We start from the raw sequence: 15,379 nt of genomic DNA, 5'->3' as shown, positions 1-15,379 counted from the left end.
ACTATTTTTTGGAGACCAATCAGCGACTTGAAATCTATTGCCACTTTATAAAAATCTATACTATAAAAGAACCCCAGTCTATAACGCCGTAAACATGCCACGTCTAGTTCATCATTCCATGAAGTGCAAATTATGCTGCAGCACAGTGACCACCGTCAACACGCAGATCAGCTCCAGTCATCCAAGCGCTGGCATCGGTAAGCATGTAAATGGTAGGCCCCTTGAAGTCCTCTGGGGCACCCAGGCGACCGAGCAGAGCTCCGCGCATCCAGGTCTCCTCGACCTCGGGCTTCTCCTTCAGAAGGGCGTCGGTCATAGCAGTGCGGATATACTGATTGTGTCATTAGCATTAGACATAGTTGTCAGGTTATAGAGAGACTTACTCCGGCGGACAGTGTGTTGACGCGGATGTTGTGCTGGCCCCATTCCTGGGCGACCGATCGGCACATCTGGTGGACAGCGGCCTTGGAGGAGTTGTAGGCGGTACAAGTGAGACCCTAAGATGAAGAGGAATTGTTACAACCTTGATTCACAATTTGAACTGTTATTTTTTTTTTGGAGTACTCACGCGATTGGCGATCTGGCCGGACATGGAGGCAATCATCACAATGCTACCGGGAGCCTTCTGCTCAACGAGAATGCGGGAGAAGTGCTTAGCGGGGATGAACGTTCCGAGGACACTAGAGGAGATATGATTAGTATTTTGGTTCGAGCAATTTCATTGATGTCTTCACGGTCGCCTTACTTGACATCCAGCATCTTGCGATATCCTTCAACAGGATAGTCGAGAGCAGGGACCATCTGTTGGATACCGGCGCAAGTGATGAGACCGCGCATGGGCATGTTGCGCTGCGAAGCTTGCGCGGCGATATTTTCGAGGGTCTCCTTAGTCGAGGCCTCATCTGTGATGTCGCACTTGGTATAGGTCGCCTTCAGACCGCGAGAAGTGGCCAGCTTCTGAACAGCAACCCACTCCTCGGGGCTGGGCTCAGAGAGAAGATCCAGGCAAGCAACATCACCACCAGCCTCGAGGACAGCAGTGGTCAGGGTCATGCCGAGTCCACGACCACCTCCAGTGATGACGACAGTGCGACCGCGGAGGGAGAAGAGTTCATTGGTGGGCGCAAACGCGGCCGGGGTCTCGTTGGACTCTGGCACGACTGCTGGGAGTGTGTGGTCGAGGGTGGTGTTAGAGATAGAGGGAGCCATGATGGGAGGTTAGATTGAAGGAAGAAACTTTGAAAGGTGTCAATTGCTATGTTTTGGGAATGTGCACTTCATATAAGGGAGCTGCTGTAATGCAACACCGAAGCACCCGCAGCTGGCCATGGTGCAGAGTGGTTATACATTGCCCAACTAGGGAACTTTTGGGTTGGAGAACCACAGTGGAACGCTTGCTAAAGCAATCAATTTGCCTAAGCTCCAATTTCCAGACTCCTTCTCCCGAGTCCGACAAATCATGCCGATTATGGCTGGCACCAGCCCGGCCGAGAGTGGGTTTTCTGGAAGTGCATATGTTTACCCTTTGTGGAAATTCATGGGGTTGCTCAAGGGGCGCGGGGCATGGGGTAAACTGGAATGGAGAAGACGGACTGGGGCATAAGACTGCGAAACAGAGGCGAGATAACCAGGAGGCGAGAAATCGGCGAGGCGTACGAGCCCCACATGACGAGCAAATCATAGCCTGGAGAGCGGGCGTTTGCGGTGCTTAAATAAACCAAATCTGGAAACATTTTCAACTAACTCGCGCGGCGAGGTCACTTGTGGGGGGAGACTCGGTTCGGCCCACCGATATCTTTTCATTGGAATAGCAGATACGTGAGGGATGCCGAGTTTTGCTTGTGCGTCAAAATTAAGTCTACAGGGGTTCGGAGCTAAATGTCTGAAGGGTAATGATGGGGATAATGGGGGCTTTTAGCTCGAAGGAAAGAGTTGGCATAGGGGATCTTTAAGCTTCGTGATATCTGATCGGCAAGGATTGCGACTAACACACGGGAAACCGCAGGACCAAGTCTACTCGATGCGGTATTTTTGTGCCAGAATTCTTCCTGCACACCCCGCAATCTCGGACGTCGCCCACTTTTCAGACCCGGATTATTACGATTCCGGGGCACGCGTTCTTCTGATTCCCCGGTCCCCATCTACGCCATGGATTCCTGGAACCTTGAATGGCGCCACCGATTCGGACGTCTCAAACGTGGATGACACTTCAAGGTCGTTTTATAAAAGGAGCCAGACCCCATCACATTGGACTTAGACAGAGTGTTTGTTTACTTTCACTTCATCTAGAAATTCTCACTGCGGCTTTTCGTTAGTGCAGTTTTTCCCTTAAAGAGAATTTCATTTTTGAACGGTGCCATGACATACCTCACCGGACGAGAGTTGGCTTGGGCCATCACGGCCACTGCTGGCAGTGGCTTCCTGTATGTGCTTCTTCCTTTCGTGTCCGACTGATATCCCTTGCTGATCGCCACAGGCTTTTTGGCTATGATCAGGGTGTGATGTCAGGTCTTCTGACTGGTGATGCCTTTGTCGCGAGGTTCCCTGAGATCAATACGACTAAGACTGGACATGGTAGCTCTGCGCTACAAGGGACAGTGTAAGTGGACGCAAACCATCAAGCGCGAGACCAAAGCTCACAATCCCTTCCTGTATAGTGTTGCTATCTATGAAATCGTGAGTCAATCGAAGCAAGACACATTCTCTCCATATTCTGATTGGAATAGGGTTGCTTCCTAGGTGCTATAATCTCCTTGTTTGCCGGCGAAATGCTTGGTCGACGCAAGTGTATCATGGCTGGATGTGTTATTCTCAGCATTGGCGCTGCTTTGCAATGCAGTGCATTTGGAATCCCCCAGCTTATTGTCGGTCGTATCGTCGCTGGTGTTGGCAATGGTCTCAACACAAGCACAATCCGTGAGTTTTTGTTGTTTCAGAGATCCTTTTCGGAACCAACTGACGATCGTCCCTTTTCTAGCTGTCTGGCACTCGGAGTTGAGTAAAGCAGCGAGCCGTGGCAAGGGAGTACGTCGCTTATCCAATGACATAAAAGGGAATGTACTGACAATAGACATAGCTGGCTATTGAATTAGCCATCAACATCTTTGGTGTCATGCTGTCGTACTGGGTCGGTGAGTAAAGCCGAATCCCAACTCTATCCTGCATTATACTTACGTCTGTCAGACTACGGTTTCTCGTATAACTCTAGCGAGGCACAGTTCCGCGTTCCCATTGCAATCCAGATTGCCTTCGCCGTTCTTACATTCATCGGTGTTGTCTTCCTTCCGGAATCTCCTCGATGGGTACGTCAAAGGGTGCTTGAATTTTACAGCATATAGACTAACCGCCATCTAGCTCATTAAACATGGAAAAGAAGATGAGGCTCGCCACATTATTTGGTCCCTGCAGGACAACGCACGCGAAATCGATGAGCACGATACCGTCGTCAGTGTTGATGTCAGAGATATCTCACAAGCTATCCGTGAGGAGACTGAGGCTTCAGCCGAAGGGTCTTTCAAGTTGCTCTTCAAGGATGGCCCGCAACGTTTCTTTACCCGAACTCTTCTGGGTATGGGTGGACAGATGATGCAGCAGGTATCAGGCATCAACCTTATCACCTACGTGAGTAACCAATTCATCTGATCATCTTCACTTTTGCTCATTCAGAAACAGTACGCAACAGTCATCTTCGAGGAGTCCGTGGGAATGGACCACAACACGGCCCTCCTCTTGGCAGGTTTCAACGGTGTGGCTTATTTCTTTTCTTCTCTAGTACCAATCTGGGTCATTGACCGGTAAGATCAAGTCTATTTGCTAGCCCGGGAAGAAATACTAACATTATACAGCCTTGGTCGTCGCAAACTCATGATGTTTGCCGTCATTGGACAGGGATGCTGCATGGCTATTTTGGCTGGTACTGTCTGGGATGGAACCCATGCCTCTGGTTTGGTGGCCACGGTTATGCTGTTCCTGTTCAATTTCTTCTTTGCAGTCGGTCTTCTAGCCATTCCTTGGCTCTGTACGTTCTTTCGACGCCGTCTTTTATTATTGAGAGCCATGCTAATATTCCTCACAGTGCCTGCGGAATACGCACCCCTTGCCATCCGAACCCGCTCGGCATCCTTGGCCACTGCTACCAACTGTACGCAATTGAAATTAAATCATGAATTGTTATTGAGGCTAACATAATAAACAGGGATCTTTACTTTCCTGGTCGTGGAGATTACCCCCGTCTCGATTTCAAACATAGGTTATCGGACTTACATCTACTTTGCCGGTATGCATCTCCCAATTGAGATTCTTTGATTATTTTTTCTTCGCGGCTTGCTAACATGAAATCAGTTTTCAACTTCTGCTTCTTTCCCTTGATCTACTTCTTCTACCCCGAAACACGACACCTCACGCTGGAGCAGATCGACCACCTATTTACTGGCGAAAAGGTCAAGCTTCACTGGCAATCATCTATGGGAGTGGCCGGAGATGCAGAGACGCGCATTGCTCACGAGAAAGATGCCGTTCCTCACGGTAAAGATCTCGAAAGTGTAGAGACCCAGCATTTTGAATAGATTTATGCTTTATTGGAGGTTATATTGCAAGTCAGTAAGTCAGCAAAGCTAGAGCAACCTATTTTATTTTCAACGAGTTTTGTTGTTTTATCGGCCTCGGGAACACTATGTAAATTATCGAGCACTATGTAAACTTTTATGCAAGGACGCAATTTCTCTCTCAATGAACCTTAGAACAAAGTAGTATCACTTCTCAACTTAGGCAAAACTGGCCCTGACGACCATCTCGCTTCTTGCCGAATTTCTGGTCAATTATTGCCGTAAGACGAGTTCCGTCATTTCTCGGGGGTACCCCGGAAACCTGGCTCCACGCCACCAAACTCCTCGGGAGGCCGACCAACGGCAAGCCAGCCGGTGGGACCGACTGAGCGCTTAAAAGTTCTCCTTTCGGCAAGTGGCTTTTATGTAGTCCTTCCATCCCCACGTCGTACAGACCCTCCATCCCAACCCCCGGATTCTGCAGTGGTGGACTTTGACCAGCGAGATGACAAGCACAATCTTCAATATTCTCTCGACAGACATGGATACCCACAAGAGCCATCCACCCGCCTTGTCGCAGGAAGATAGGCAAGATGCGAGGCAACTTGAGCCTAAGAAACGCACCCGAACTGGCTGTCTCAACTGCAGTCGACGCCGACGAAAATGTGACGAAGAAAAGCCGACTTGCGCTGGCTGTAAGCGCCGAGGTGATGAGTGCCAATGGCGCATGCTAGGCTCATTTCGCGATTCCAACATCAAAATACTGGAATCCGATCACCCCTCGATGAGCCAGGGCGGCGCTGTGAGCAAAAATAAGCGCCAAAGTAAATTCAAGATCTTGAATGCTGTGCCGGATCAGCATCGAACTAGGGGGGTCAAACGTCCGATCGAAGAAAGCTCTGATCTATCGGGGCGAAAAAGCCCCTCTATCTCGCCTTCAAAGACGACCACCAATGTCGATATGCCAAAGGTTGCGGCGCCAGAAGACCAACCAAATACCCCTACTGCTTCTGGATATGCGGATCGACCTTCCAATTTGACTGGTATTGGTCCTCCTTTGTCACCCCCACTGACCGGCAATACCTCGTCCCATACGTCGCACGGTCCTAGTCACAATTCCCCTCACTGCGAGGCCATTGGGCAGGATGCAATTCATGTACACCAGCATGGATCAACCAGCCAAGAGCAATATCCGGCCAATCTGCACTGTGACTTTCAGCCTCAACTACCGGATCATGCTTCGCCTCACGCCTATTTAAACTCCAGTCCTGGATACGTCATCGATGACCTTACTACACTAAGGAATCTCAACGGCGCTCAATTCCATTCCTCCGTGGAGGGCTCATATCAAACTGTTCCATCCCCTTTGTTTGATCATAGTGTCTTCTCCGACCCAGCTGACTTTACAAATGATGTCTTTCTTCCGGGGTCGGCCTACGAGGCCCTTCACACGGCGCTACGAAACCGCCAGTTATGGACTGCTAGGCCAGATGTCCCAAGACGGGCCAGCTCACAGGGGTCTATCTCCCATGTCAATACGCCGTCAGGCCTGAGTGATAGTTCTTTCAGTCAATCTACGCGACAGCCTCAACGTTCTAGTGCAGGTCGATATTTTGACTTGTCTCCAGAGCGAGAACACGTTTTGTGGCAGAATTATCTGAATGAAATCTGCTCATGGGTAAGTTATTTGCTCTTTTCTCAGCAATTATTCATTGGCTAACGGTAATAGCTCGATATGTTCGATAACAATCGTCATTTTGCCTCCACGTTTCCCCAGATGGCAAAGACATCGCCGCATTTGCGATATTCAATTCTAGCTCTGTCGGCGCGACAGCTGGAGAGAGAGCAAAACGAAAAGTCTCAATCGGAGAGTTTATCTTTGTATCAAGAGGCTATCCATCTTCTGTTCCCTGAGCTAGAAAGCAAGAGTACACCCGTGATTGCTTCTTGCGTTATCCTCTGCGTTTTGGAAATGTTGTCCTGCAACCCAAAAGAATGGCGACGACATTTGGATGGATGTGCTTATCTGATCCAAGCCGCCGGTATCAATGGCTTCTCGGGGAATGAAGAGCAGGCCCTTTTCTGGTGCTTTGCAAGAATGGACGTCTGTGGTGGTCTCATCTCTGAGGAAGATACCATCATCCCGATTCACAACTGGAGGCCCAGAGACATGAGCTGCTCCGAGGCATCGCGTCTGTTTCTTTCTTCCAACAAGACAAATTTTGACACCTATGCCAATTACACTGTCTATCTATGTGCAGAAACACTCAGCGTTCTCTTCGGGTCATCGTCCAAAGCCCCGCATCCCTGCACATCTTGTCAGTCGTTTCCTGAAGAGGATGGAAACTTTCATGTCCACCGCTGGGGAGATTTGTTCACCCATGTGGAACAATGGTATGAGAATCGGCCCAGCCAGATGAAGTCTATCTTCACTGTTTCCACCCCCAGCCAAGCTTCACGAGGCAAGCCTTTTCCAACGGTGCTATATGGGAATGGAGCTGCCAGTATGTTGACCATCCTTGAACTCTTCTGGCTCTTGAAACTAATCATATCGAACAATCTCCAGTCTCCGGAAATCAGCTATATCATGTCAGTGCCTTGCTATTACTCCAACGAAAGCCGAAGACGATAGTCCTTTCGAAAAAGCCGGTATGTTTCAAAAGGCCTCCAAAATATTTCTTAGTATGAACATCCGCTAACAATATCCCAGAAATCTGTCCTTTGGCATGCTCGCCAAATTTGCGCGATCTCTGCTTCAAATGCTCACCAGTAAGTTATTTTTGGCGCACCTGTCTCTTTTTTCAAATTCTTTCTTGCTTAGAAAATCAAATCATCAAAATACTGATCGTTTCCTACTTCAGTGGATGCTGGACCAATGCGCTGCAGCCTCTCTGGATAGCCGGGAAGGTCATGTCGCATTACTCCGAGCATGAAGCTATAGTTGAGACGTTGGTCCGAATTGAGCGCGAGACTGGATGGGCGACGACATGGCGGGTTGAGGATCTGAAAGAGTTCTGGGGCGACTACGATAACGAAGACGAGTGCGATGCCGATATGGATTAAGGGATATGAGTAGGTGCTATGAATTACGAGCGAAACGAATATAGATTTTCTATCCTCAATGTAGAACTGCGAAGTTTATTGCCTCGATATTTTTTCGGATTCCAACCTAAATAAATGGTCATTCTTCCCTGTAACACGCTGCTTCTGCGATGCTGTCATAACTAGTGGTGCCCTGACCTCGGATCACCTCCGTGCGGGGCTGTGGTCCTCGAGTCGAGGTCCATTATCCACTCAATATCCGAACGAATTGGAAAGCAATATCGCCCGTAAAACGACCCAAATGCCCAATCCTCTTAAATTTCATCTTCTTGGCTTCCAAATAGTCAGGGATCAATGCAATCCTTCCGATCGTCCAGTTTACCTCGAGCCGAGCCAAAAATAAAAGTATCCCAGAGTACTCTTAACCCCGCGTCTGTCCGACCTCTTTAGACAAATTATAAAACTGCGGGGTCTCCAGGATAAACAGTCTTTCTATTTTAGTTGTAATATCACCTAGATTTAATTCCAAACATTCCTATACGATGTCATCTTCCATCCCTTCGCAGTCCGCACCCGCGGAGCCCCAGACCAAGATTGCACTTGAATCAAAAGTCATCGCTAGTTAGTAATTTCTTGACTGCGCAAAGTTTGGTAATTGACAAATATTACAATAGTCACCGGTGCAAACCGAGGAATCGGACTCGGTGTCGCAGAATGTTGTCTCGTTAACGGTGCTGCCAAGGTCTACTCCATCGACATCGGCGAAACTGGTGATGAATTCCAGGCATTGTCTACGCGTTTCCCAAACCAAGTCTTCGCAGTCCAAGCCGATATAACACAGGAGGCTAGCATCTCCGCCGCCGTGGATAAAATCGTTGAGGAGGCCGGTGCGCTTCACGGGATGGTCGTGAATGCAGGACGAACGAACCACAAGGCCGCGCTGGATTTCACGACCGAAGAGATCGAGGCGCTATTTTCCGTAAACGTGAGTCTCATATGATACTCTCTCATGACCACATTTCAGGTGAACAAGGTTTACTAATTGGAATGCATCAGCTCTTTGGCGCATTTTACACGGCCAGGTGTGCCGCCCGCGCATTCATTGAGCTCGGAATCAAGGGGGCGATTGTGTTCACAGCTTCGATGGCTTCTTATCGTCCTAACAAGGTGCGTAAAGCTGTTTTTTGAGGGGAGGGATTTCTCTACCGTTCTACGGGTCTTTTGCTAGTCATGTTCAATGATCGCGTAGGCTGACTTCTGCAGCGCGTTCCATCCACCCCCTACGGCGCGTCCAAAGCTGGCATTCGAAACATGACACACACCCTTGCTATGGAGTGGGCTCAGTATGGCATTCGCGTGAATAGCGTCTCGCCTGGTCTTGTGAATACCGCAATGACATATTGGGTCCCTCAGCAGCCCGATTGGGAGCAGCAGTTGAAATACTACGGTGGATTTCCACGCCTGGCGGAGGTTCAAGAGCTCGGCGGTGCATATGTGTATCTCTTGAGTGATGCTGCGAGCTACACAACCTCGATCGATATTCCTGTCAATGGTGTCATTGGAAGTAAGCCGAATCAACAGGACCCCTCGTCAAGGAAAGTTGCTAACATTTATAGTTTGTTAAATGTGGTGTAAAAAGGCTGAAAAATATCACGCGAATCATTCGTACCAATTTGGACAAAGTTGTAGAAAGAAATGAGATCGTTATACTAGCTACATGGGTTATTTGGAAACCTCCTGGGTGAATTATCAACCCCAAATTCGCCTCATCGGCTGCCATTGTGACCAGGGCTTATGGGCTGCGTAGTATTAAACAACTTGAATTTGGCACAGTAGTACTAGTTAGTAGTACTAGTAGATTTGAAGCTACTATATATCACCACATAACAGCTTGAATTTACTCCACAAAGAGTTTGCATCCAATTTGAGATCCGCTTGTCTGAGAATTAGAGCATGGCTTGCAAAAGAAGCACACAGGGAAAATATGAGCCGATCAAATGCACCAACGGCCGAAAAAAGTGTCTGCAAAGCGCGCGACTCTTCACGGCAATAGCCAACGAGGACCTGACTCGCAGGTTCTAATTTCTAACTTGGTGATCGGGTAATGACTCCAAATTCCCCCTTTTCGGCAAGGGGCATGAAATTCCTGTAGTCGATAATTGCTTTTGATAGGCTCGCCCAACGTGCGGCTACTACGAGGCTGTTAGCAAACGCTCACTTCCACAAATATCCGTTATTTTGCACTTCAGGCTGCTTTGGCAGGTTGGAGAGATTTTCTTCAGGTTTCAGCATCCTCTATTATTGGATAATCATGCAGATAGGTGGGCCCTGGTGGAACCAGTTCTTTTGGGGCCAACGTCCGGGTCTGAGGGCTTCTCCATTTTTAAAGTCTCACTCCTGAACCCGCCCCCCAGCCCCGCCAATTTATGAAGTGGGAGAATCCACGCACCATCAAGTGCTCATTCTCACCGCAAGCATGGGTGGCAAGCCCTTTCAATCCAAGGGCTGCACAAATTGTAAACGGCGGAGAGTAAAGGTACATATTACAAGGCCCACTCATTTAAAACTACCCCTGGACCCCGAATTTCGACACTAACGTGGGGGGGCGTTTAGTGTGACACACAACGGCCAGAATGCGGCAATTGTCTGAAAAGAGGCATTCAGTGCGAGGGATATGAGAGAAGGCTTATTTTCGTCTATCAGAATGGCTCCGCCCAAGAAGATGAACAGAAATCGCCGCGAGATCGTCGTCGCACGGGTCAGGTTGCGGTGCGACCGCCAATGACAGTGAATACAGCTTCATTCAGCCGAGAGCAAGTTGTCGCTTCATATATTAATGTCTACTTTCCCGATGACATCACGGGAACTCTCGATCTCGATCCTTGGTATACTCTGCTGTCCGGAATATCCGCGATACCAAATAAGCCCGTGATGCTCGAGAAAGCTATGGCGGCGACGTCTTGTATCTATCTTGGCAAGCTCAACAAGGACACTCGCATGCTTAATCATGGACTTCAGCTATATAATGGTGCGATACACCACGTATCACGGGAGCTTAGCCGCAACAGGTACACCGATGAGCTTTTCTTTACAATTGGCATTTTTCAAATCCTGGTGGTAAGTCTTCTTTTCCAACTTCTGATACTCTCAATGCACATCAGCTGACATCGAATTCAGGCGATGTATTGTCCCCATGGTCTTGATGTAATGGTACATCAAACAGCAGTGACCAACGGGATCTTCAAGCATATTTTATCACATTCAACTAACAGCCCCATCATCAAAACTCTATGTCTGGCATTTCAGCGAATGCGACTGGTAAGCTCCCACGTCAAGTCAGAGAATTGGCTTCACTATCGACCTCATGCAATGCAACTAACTGTCATGGCATTAGTTAACATCACTTTCACCAATTGAAGCAAATAATGTAGTAGACTTGGCTAGAGAGCATACTCCGGCGGCTTTGATTTCCAACGAAAATGCGGCTGTTGATGAATTGTTTCAACTCATGGCCGACATTTCACCAATAGCAGCTGCAGTCAGTATGACCGATGTTTCCGATAATGCGGCCTGCCACCTATCGCTCTATGACTGCCTTGCACACAGAGAAAAGCTGTTATCATGGTATTCGCGCATGAAGGTCCGTATTGGTGGCGGTCCTTACGTCGGCGAGAGCAGTGATTTTCCGTGCAAAAACATATCGTCATCGGAACATTTATTCGGTCGCCCCTATGGCTTCTCCTCTTTGGATTGTGCGAGGTTACATATTGTCTTCTGGTCAGCGATGTCCATCCTCCAGGCTCTGCTCGGCCAGACTCATGCATACGCATATACATCGGCTCCCCCCCGATCCTTACACCAACAAAGAATATCAACTTTCAGAATACTATGCAGACGAGGTCAGTCGAGCCATGCCCTATTGCGTGCAGGACAGCATGAAGGCGTGGGGCATCAACGTTACGATTTTCGGCATGGGTCAAATCGCCAAGGTTTACATGGAACTCAGACGTGAAGAGAAATTTATCTGGAGCCAAAAGCTCTTCAAACATGTGGGCGACATGGGATCCGACCTCGGTTATCGTTTTGGCGAACTTCTGCAGTTTGGATGGAGTCTTTTGGAGCAATCCGACTCCAACGAGCGCCCTGGATTGTCGCCAGTGCCCACGAGTCCATCTAACGCATCTAGTGGCGCATCTGCTGCGTCTCCGGTATCCCCCGCGTCTAGTAGTACATCAACTGCATCCACCGCGCCCTTCGTCGCGGAATATGTACCCATGCATGAGACCATAGATATGCCAACGCGATCAAGGTGGGAGCCAGGCCAGTGAATTTTGTGCCTCGGAATGAACATAACTCGCAGATGCTGGCATCTCATTTTCTGGGGAACAATAAAATCAGCATATATTGGACTCGATCGATACACTTTTGTCTATTTCGTGATGACGGGCTCAAGGGATGGCCGAGTCTATCACTGCTCCTGTATACTAGTATAAGGCATCTCAGACATGTTCGCTTTGAATAAGAAGCTACTATTAGTAGTCATAGTCGACTATCCAGTAGCTTTGGCATTTCTGGCAGTAGACTGCCCTGGTGCCAGTAGATTGAAGAAAATTATTACAGCCGTAGTAGTAGTAGTTGCTCACAAGCCCTGGCTGGAGGCTGCTGGCATTTTACGGTTTTCAAGCTGCGACTTCAAGTTGAATTACTGTCTACTAACTAGTAGTCTTTACTAATAACTTCCGAGGCCTGAAAACCTTGGGATTCAACTTTCCAAGGTTGGAGGAAGTTCCGAATGTTGAAGTTGGAGCTGAATACTATGCCCCATGTTGCTAGTACTACACAGCACTAAACTCCTGCCCGGAGATATATTTTCGGACGGACCTTGGGACGACAACCCTAGAACGGGTGTATTTCCACCATAACCTTGAAATACTACTAATAAATGAGATACCATGAGCCGATAATAAAATCCGAATGAATATGAATATTAATAATAGATACCAGGTATCTCATTGTTCCGGGACGTAGCGCTTTCTGTAGAAGAAGAACCGTTGTGAAGTTCCATGGTTGATACTAGTGACATGGCCGATCGCCGATCGCAACGAATCAAGACTTACATCAAAAATCAAAAAAAAAAAAAAATTTACAATACGTGCACACGGATACACCACTCGGATAATAGGGTAGTCTATTAACTTGGATTGTAGCATCTATAACTATCTAACACTACAGTACAAGGTTGAAGAACTACTTGAGAGACAAGTGTTATGAATTTCTGGACGAATCCACCTCGAAATTAGAGCTATTAGCGGCGCCCCACAGACTTTGCCACACGAGTCTGTGCAGTACTATGATCAGACAGAGTTCTACGGAGTACTTCGTACTCATAGCATGCGCTCAGTTGGTACCTGCACATTGGAATAGGGGAAAGGGGTTGGTTTCGGACACGAATGCGGACAACAGAAAACGAGAGCGCACGGGGCAGCAAGAGGATCGGCCGCTAGGCATGCATTCTTGTCCGCAAACTGCCAATAGCTGCAGCCTTGACTCCTGCAGGGGTAGTCAATCCTTTCTCGAGTGAGTAGGGAGGAATGCATTGAGCAGGCCGCACGAGATGTTGAATCAAGGGATGATGGCAAAAGCAGGCAAAACATTTGACCTTGCAGTGCGGCAAAACAGGCTCGTTGCTGAATCACACAACCCCTAGTGTACAGTACAGGACAGGGGAGAATTTGATTTACCCAAGGACACTCGATCAATTGGGCACTGGTGGAGAATCTGGTAAAGGAGATCTTCCACTGAGTAGTTTGACTGAGAAAGACGAGAGCTGTTTAAGAGCGTTTGTCGTTTGTTGTGATCGCCTTGCGTGTCTTTGGCCTAGCGTTCTCTCTGAAAACTGTCTTACGCTTTGTTGACGTCCGTCTTCGTCGAAGTGATGCGCCTGCCCCGGTCGGTGTGGACTTGGAGCGCATTCCAGGTTGACACAACATTGTTTATGTACGGGGGTGCCCCAACTGTCTCCATCTCTGTCCCCACCGAAGCTTTTATTCAACCTCCACCGACAACACCTCGGCACCCTGAAGCCAAGACCAACCAATCTAGTTTAAGGAGAACCGCGACCAAGACGAAGAGAAAGTTTCGACGATCACTGTCCTCCATATTCTAAACAAGCGGTACCACCAGCTGCACGCAGACCACAGCCAAGGTCAACGAGAACGCAATGAGTCTGCATGGATTAGGAGTGATTGGGGCCCAAGTGGCCGCGTCTCTCAAGGGAGGCGATGACAAACACGAGAAGAGGCCGACATCCCCACGAATTCAATCGCCATGTTCCATCCAGTCTACTCCAGAAATCATCCACCCGCAGGACTTTGACCCAACGATAGGGGCGAAGCCATATTCCCCATTCTACAAACACGGATCGCCTACGATATCCTACGAGCAACTCACTTATGAGACAAAGAACAATCTCAGCCAGAGTCACTTGCGAGATATTGAGAATGCTGGGCCATATTCCGCATCGAGGACGGATAGTCCGCGACGATCAAAGCTGTGGGAAAAAGAGCAACCGAGACGATCGTGTATGCAGTCTTTGAGTACTCGACAGCGAATGGCATTGAAGGCGGTGGTTGCGGTTGTGACGGTGGGAAGCATGATTGCCATTGCTCTGGGGATCACAGTGGCAGTGGGTGGGGCAGCTTGGAGGTCGAGTGCTGAGCAAGTGACGATGGGTGGATAGTAAGTCTCAACGATTGATCTGGCTATATGAGTAATATCGAGGCAATCTGAGCTAACCAGATTTTGCAGATATCCTGGAACCAATGATTGGAGAAGAATTATTTCCTTTAATCGCGGTGAATTCCTTGTGTTTGCACCAGACCTCCCGTTTCGGGATTGTACATTATGAATCGCTGGATGGTACTGGCGAGAACAGCCGGATGCTGATAATTGTATTCAAGCCGAAGTGTCAATTGAATTGTAAATGGAAACACCAATCGCAAATGCAAATGCAAATGCAAATGCAAATAAACAAACAGCCGAGAAGAGAAGATTGAAGATGTAAAAAGAAGCCAAAGTGGATGCAGTGTGGATAGAAGACTAGTCCACAACGGGTGTAGCCTCGGCCCGAGATAAATCCGGGCACGTGACCACACGCACCTACAAAAGCGCCGAAATTCTCTCCATTTGACTTTCTTTCTTCATCGAAAAAAAGCAACTGAACCTGCCACGACCCTCGTCCATGTCTCTTTTGACAACCTCCACGACGTGTGTTGCCTTCGGTCTTTCGGGACTGATCGGTTCAGGAGAAGAATATTCCCCGATAGGAAGTTCGCCCCCCGTTGGGTCCTCTTTATTGAGGGCGATGGGAGGGGAATGTCGAAGACGGGATACATCCCACACTTTTACCTACAAGTATTTGTTGTGAACCATAGTTTTTCGTAGTAGAAATGCCATTGTGCAATGGGGATACCCATGGTCATTTGTATGTAGCCTGGAGGACCGAATGCTGAGGGAAAGTGCTCTTGCCGTCAGACCTCCGTGGAGATTATATGATCCCCAAGGTTCCAATGATTGTCCTTGACATTACCCAACATGGCTGCCCTCCAAGCTCAAAATGCTACCGTCTCTCTCGATGCTGTCGGCGATTTCTGATCGTTTCGACTGACATCACGGGAATGCCGGTTCAGCATGGCGGACTGTTTCACCTCTTGAACTGCCGTCCACCTGGGCAATTTGGCTGGCCGAAAACCCCATCGTCCATTGCTGAGCCCCTGGAGAGCATCAAACAGAGC

General features: G+C 48.5%; 6 protein-coding genes across 6 annotated transcripts; 5 read left to right on the top strand and 1 right to left on the bottom strand.

Annotated features, from left to right (window-relative positions):
• Positions 1–130: 130 nt before the first annotated feature.
• N7481_007566 (oxidoreductase, short chain dehydrogenase/reductase family) lies at positions 131–1,209 on the bottom strand (the record flags this gene model as incomplete). Its single annotated transcript, XM_057266785.1, has 4 exons — positions 131–331; positions 384–497; positions 569–680; positions 746–1,209. 4 exons carry the CDS (start codon positions 1,207–1,209, stop codon positions 131–133), a joined length of 891 nt encoding a protein of 296 aa, XP_057120986.1.
• Positions 1,210–2,358: 1,149 nt separating this feature from the next.
• N7481_007565 (uncharacterized protein) lies at positions 2,359–4,565 on the top strand (the record flags this gene model as incomplete). Its single annotated transcript, XM_057266784.1, has 13 exons — positions 2,359–2,423; positions 2,477–2,599; positions 2,658–2,676; positions 2,727–2,916; positions 2,978–3,024; positions 3,077–3,131; positions 3,184–3,302; positions 3,355–3,621; positions 3,673–3,794; positions 3,846–4,018; positions 4,076–4,141; positions 4,196–4,276; positions 4,342–4,565. 13 exons carry the CDS (start codon positions 2,359–2,361, stop codon positions 4,563–4,565), a joined length of 1,551 nt encoding a protein of 516 aa, XP_057120985.1.
• Positions 4,566–5,085: 520 nt separating this feature from the next.
• Positions 5,086–7,607, top strand: N7481_007564 (uncharacterized protein; the record flags this gene model as incomplete). Its single annotated transcript, XM_057266783.1, has 5 exons — positions 5,086–6,222; positions 6,274–7,048; positions 7,111–7,193; positions 7,255–7,313; positions 7,406–7,607. The coding sequence occupies 5 exons, from the start codon at positions 5,086–5,088 to the stop codon at positions 7,605–7,607; spliced, it is 2,256 nt and encodes a 751-aa protein (XP_057120984.1).
• Positions 7,608–8,128: 521 nt separating this feature from the next.
• On the top strand, positions 8,129–9,210 carry N7481_007563 (uncharacterized protein; the record flags this gene model as incomplete). The annotated part of the gene is made up of 5 exons (XM_057266782.1): positions 8,129–8,207; positions 8,261–8,571; positions 8,643–8,753; positions 8,850–9,150; positions 9,203–9,210. The coding sequence occupies 5 exons, from the start codon at positions 8,129–8,131 to the stop codon at positions 9,208–9,210; spliced, it is 810 nt and encodes a 269-aa protein (XP_057120983.1).
• Positions 9,211–10,367: 1,157 nt separating this feature from the next.
• N7481_007562 (uncharacterized protein) lies at positions 10,368–11,914 on the top strand (the record flags this gene model as incomplete). Its single annotated transcript, XM_057266781.1, has 4 exons — positions 10,368–10,703; positions 10,764–10,904; positions 10,981–11,338; positions 11,481–11,914. The coding sequence occupies 4 exons, from the start codon at positions 10,368–10,370 to the stop codon at positions 11,912–11,914; spliced, it is 1,269 nt and encodes a 422-aa protein (XP_057120982.1).
• A 1,892-nt stretch (positions 11,915–13,806) lies between these two features.
• N7481_007561 (uncharacterized protein) lies at positions 13,807–14,325 on the top strand (the record flags this gene model as incomplete). The annotated part of the gene is made up of 1 exon (XM_057266780.1): positions 13,807–14,325. The coding sequence occupies one exon, from the start codon at positions 13,807–13,809 to the stop codon at positions 14,323–14,325; it is 519 nt and encodes a 172-aa protein (XP_057120981.1).
• Positions 14,326–15,379: the final 1,054 nt, after the last annotated feature.

Source organism: Penicillium waksmanii (genome assembly GCF_028829765.1).
Source record: "Penicillium waksmanii strain IBT 27052 chromosome Unknown utg000007l:1.0-4314555.0:1.0-4317578.0, whole genome shotgun sequence".
NCBI classification, from domain to species: domain Eukaryota; kingdom Fungi; phylum Ascomycota; class Eurotiomycetes; order Eurotiales; family Aspergillaceae; genus Penicillium; species Penicillium waksmanii.
The sequence above is the reverse complement of the archived record's forward strand: the minus strand, read 5'-3'. Positions and strand labels throughout refer to the sequence as shown.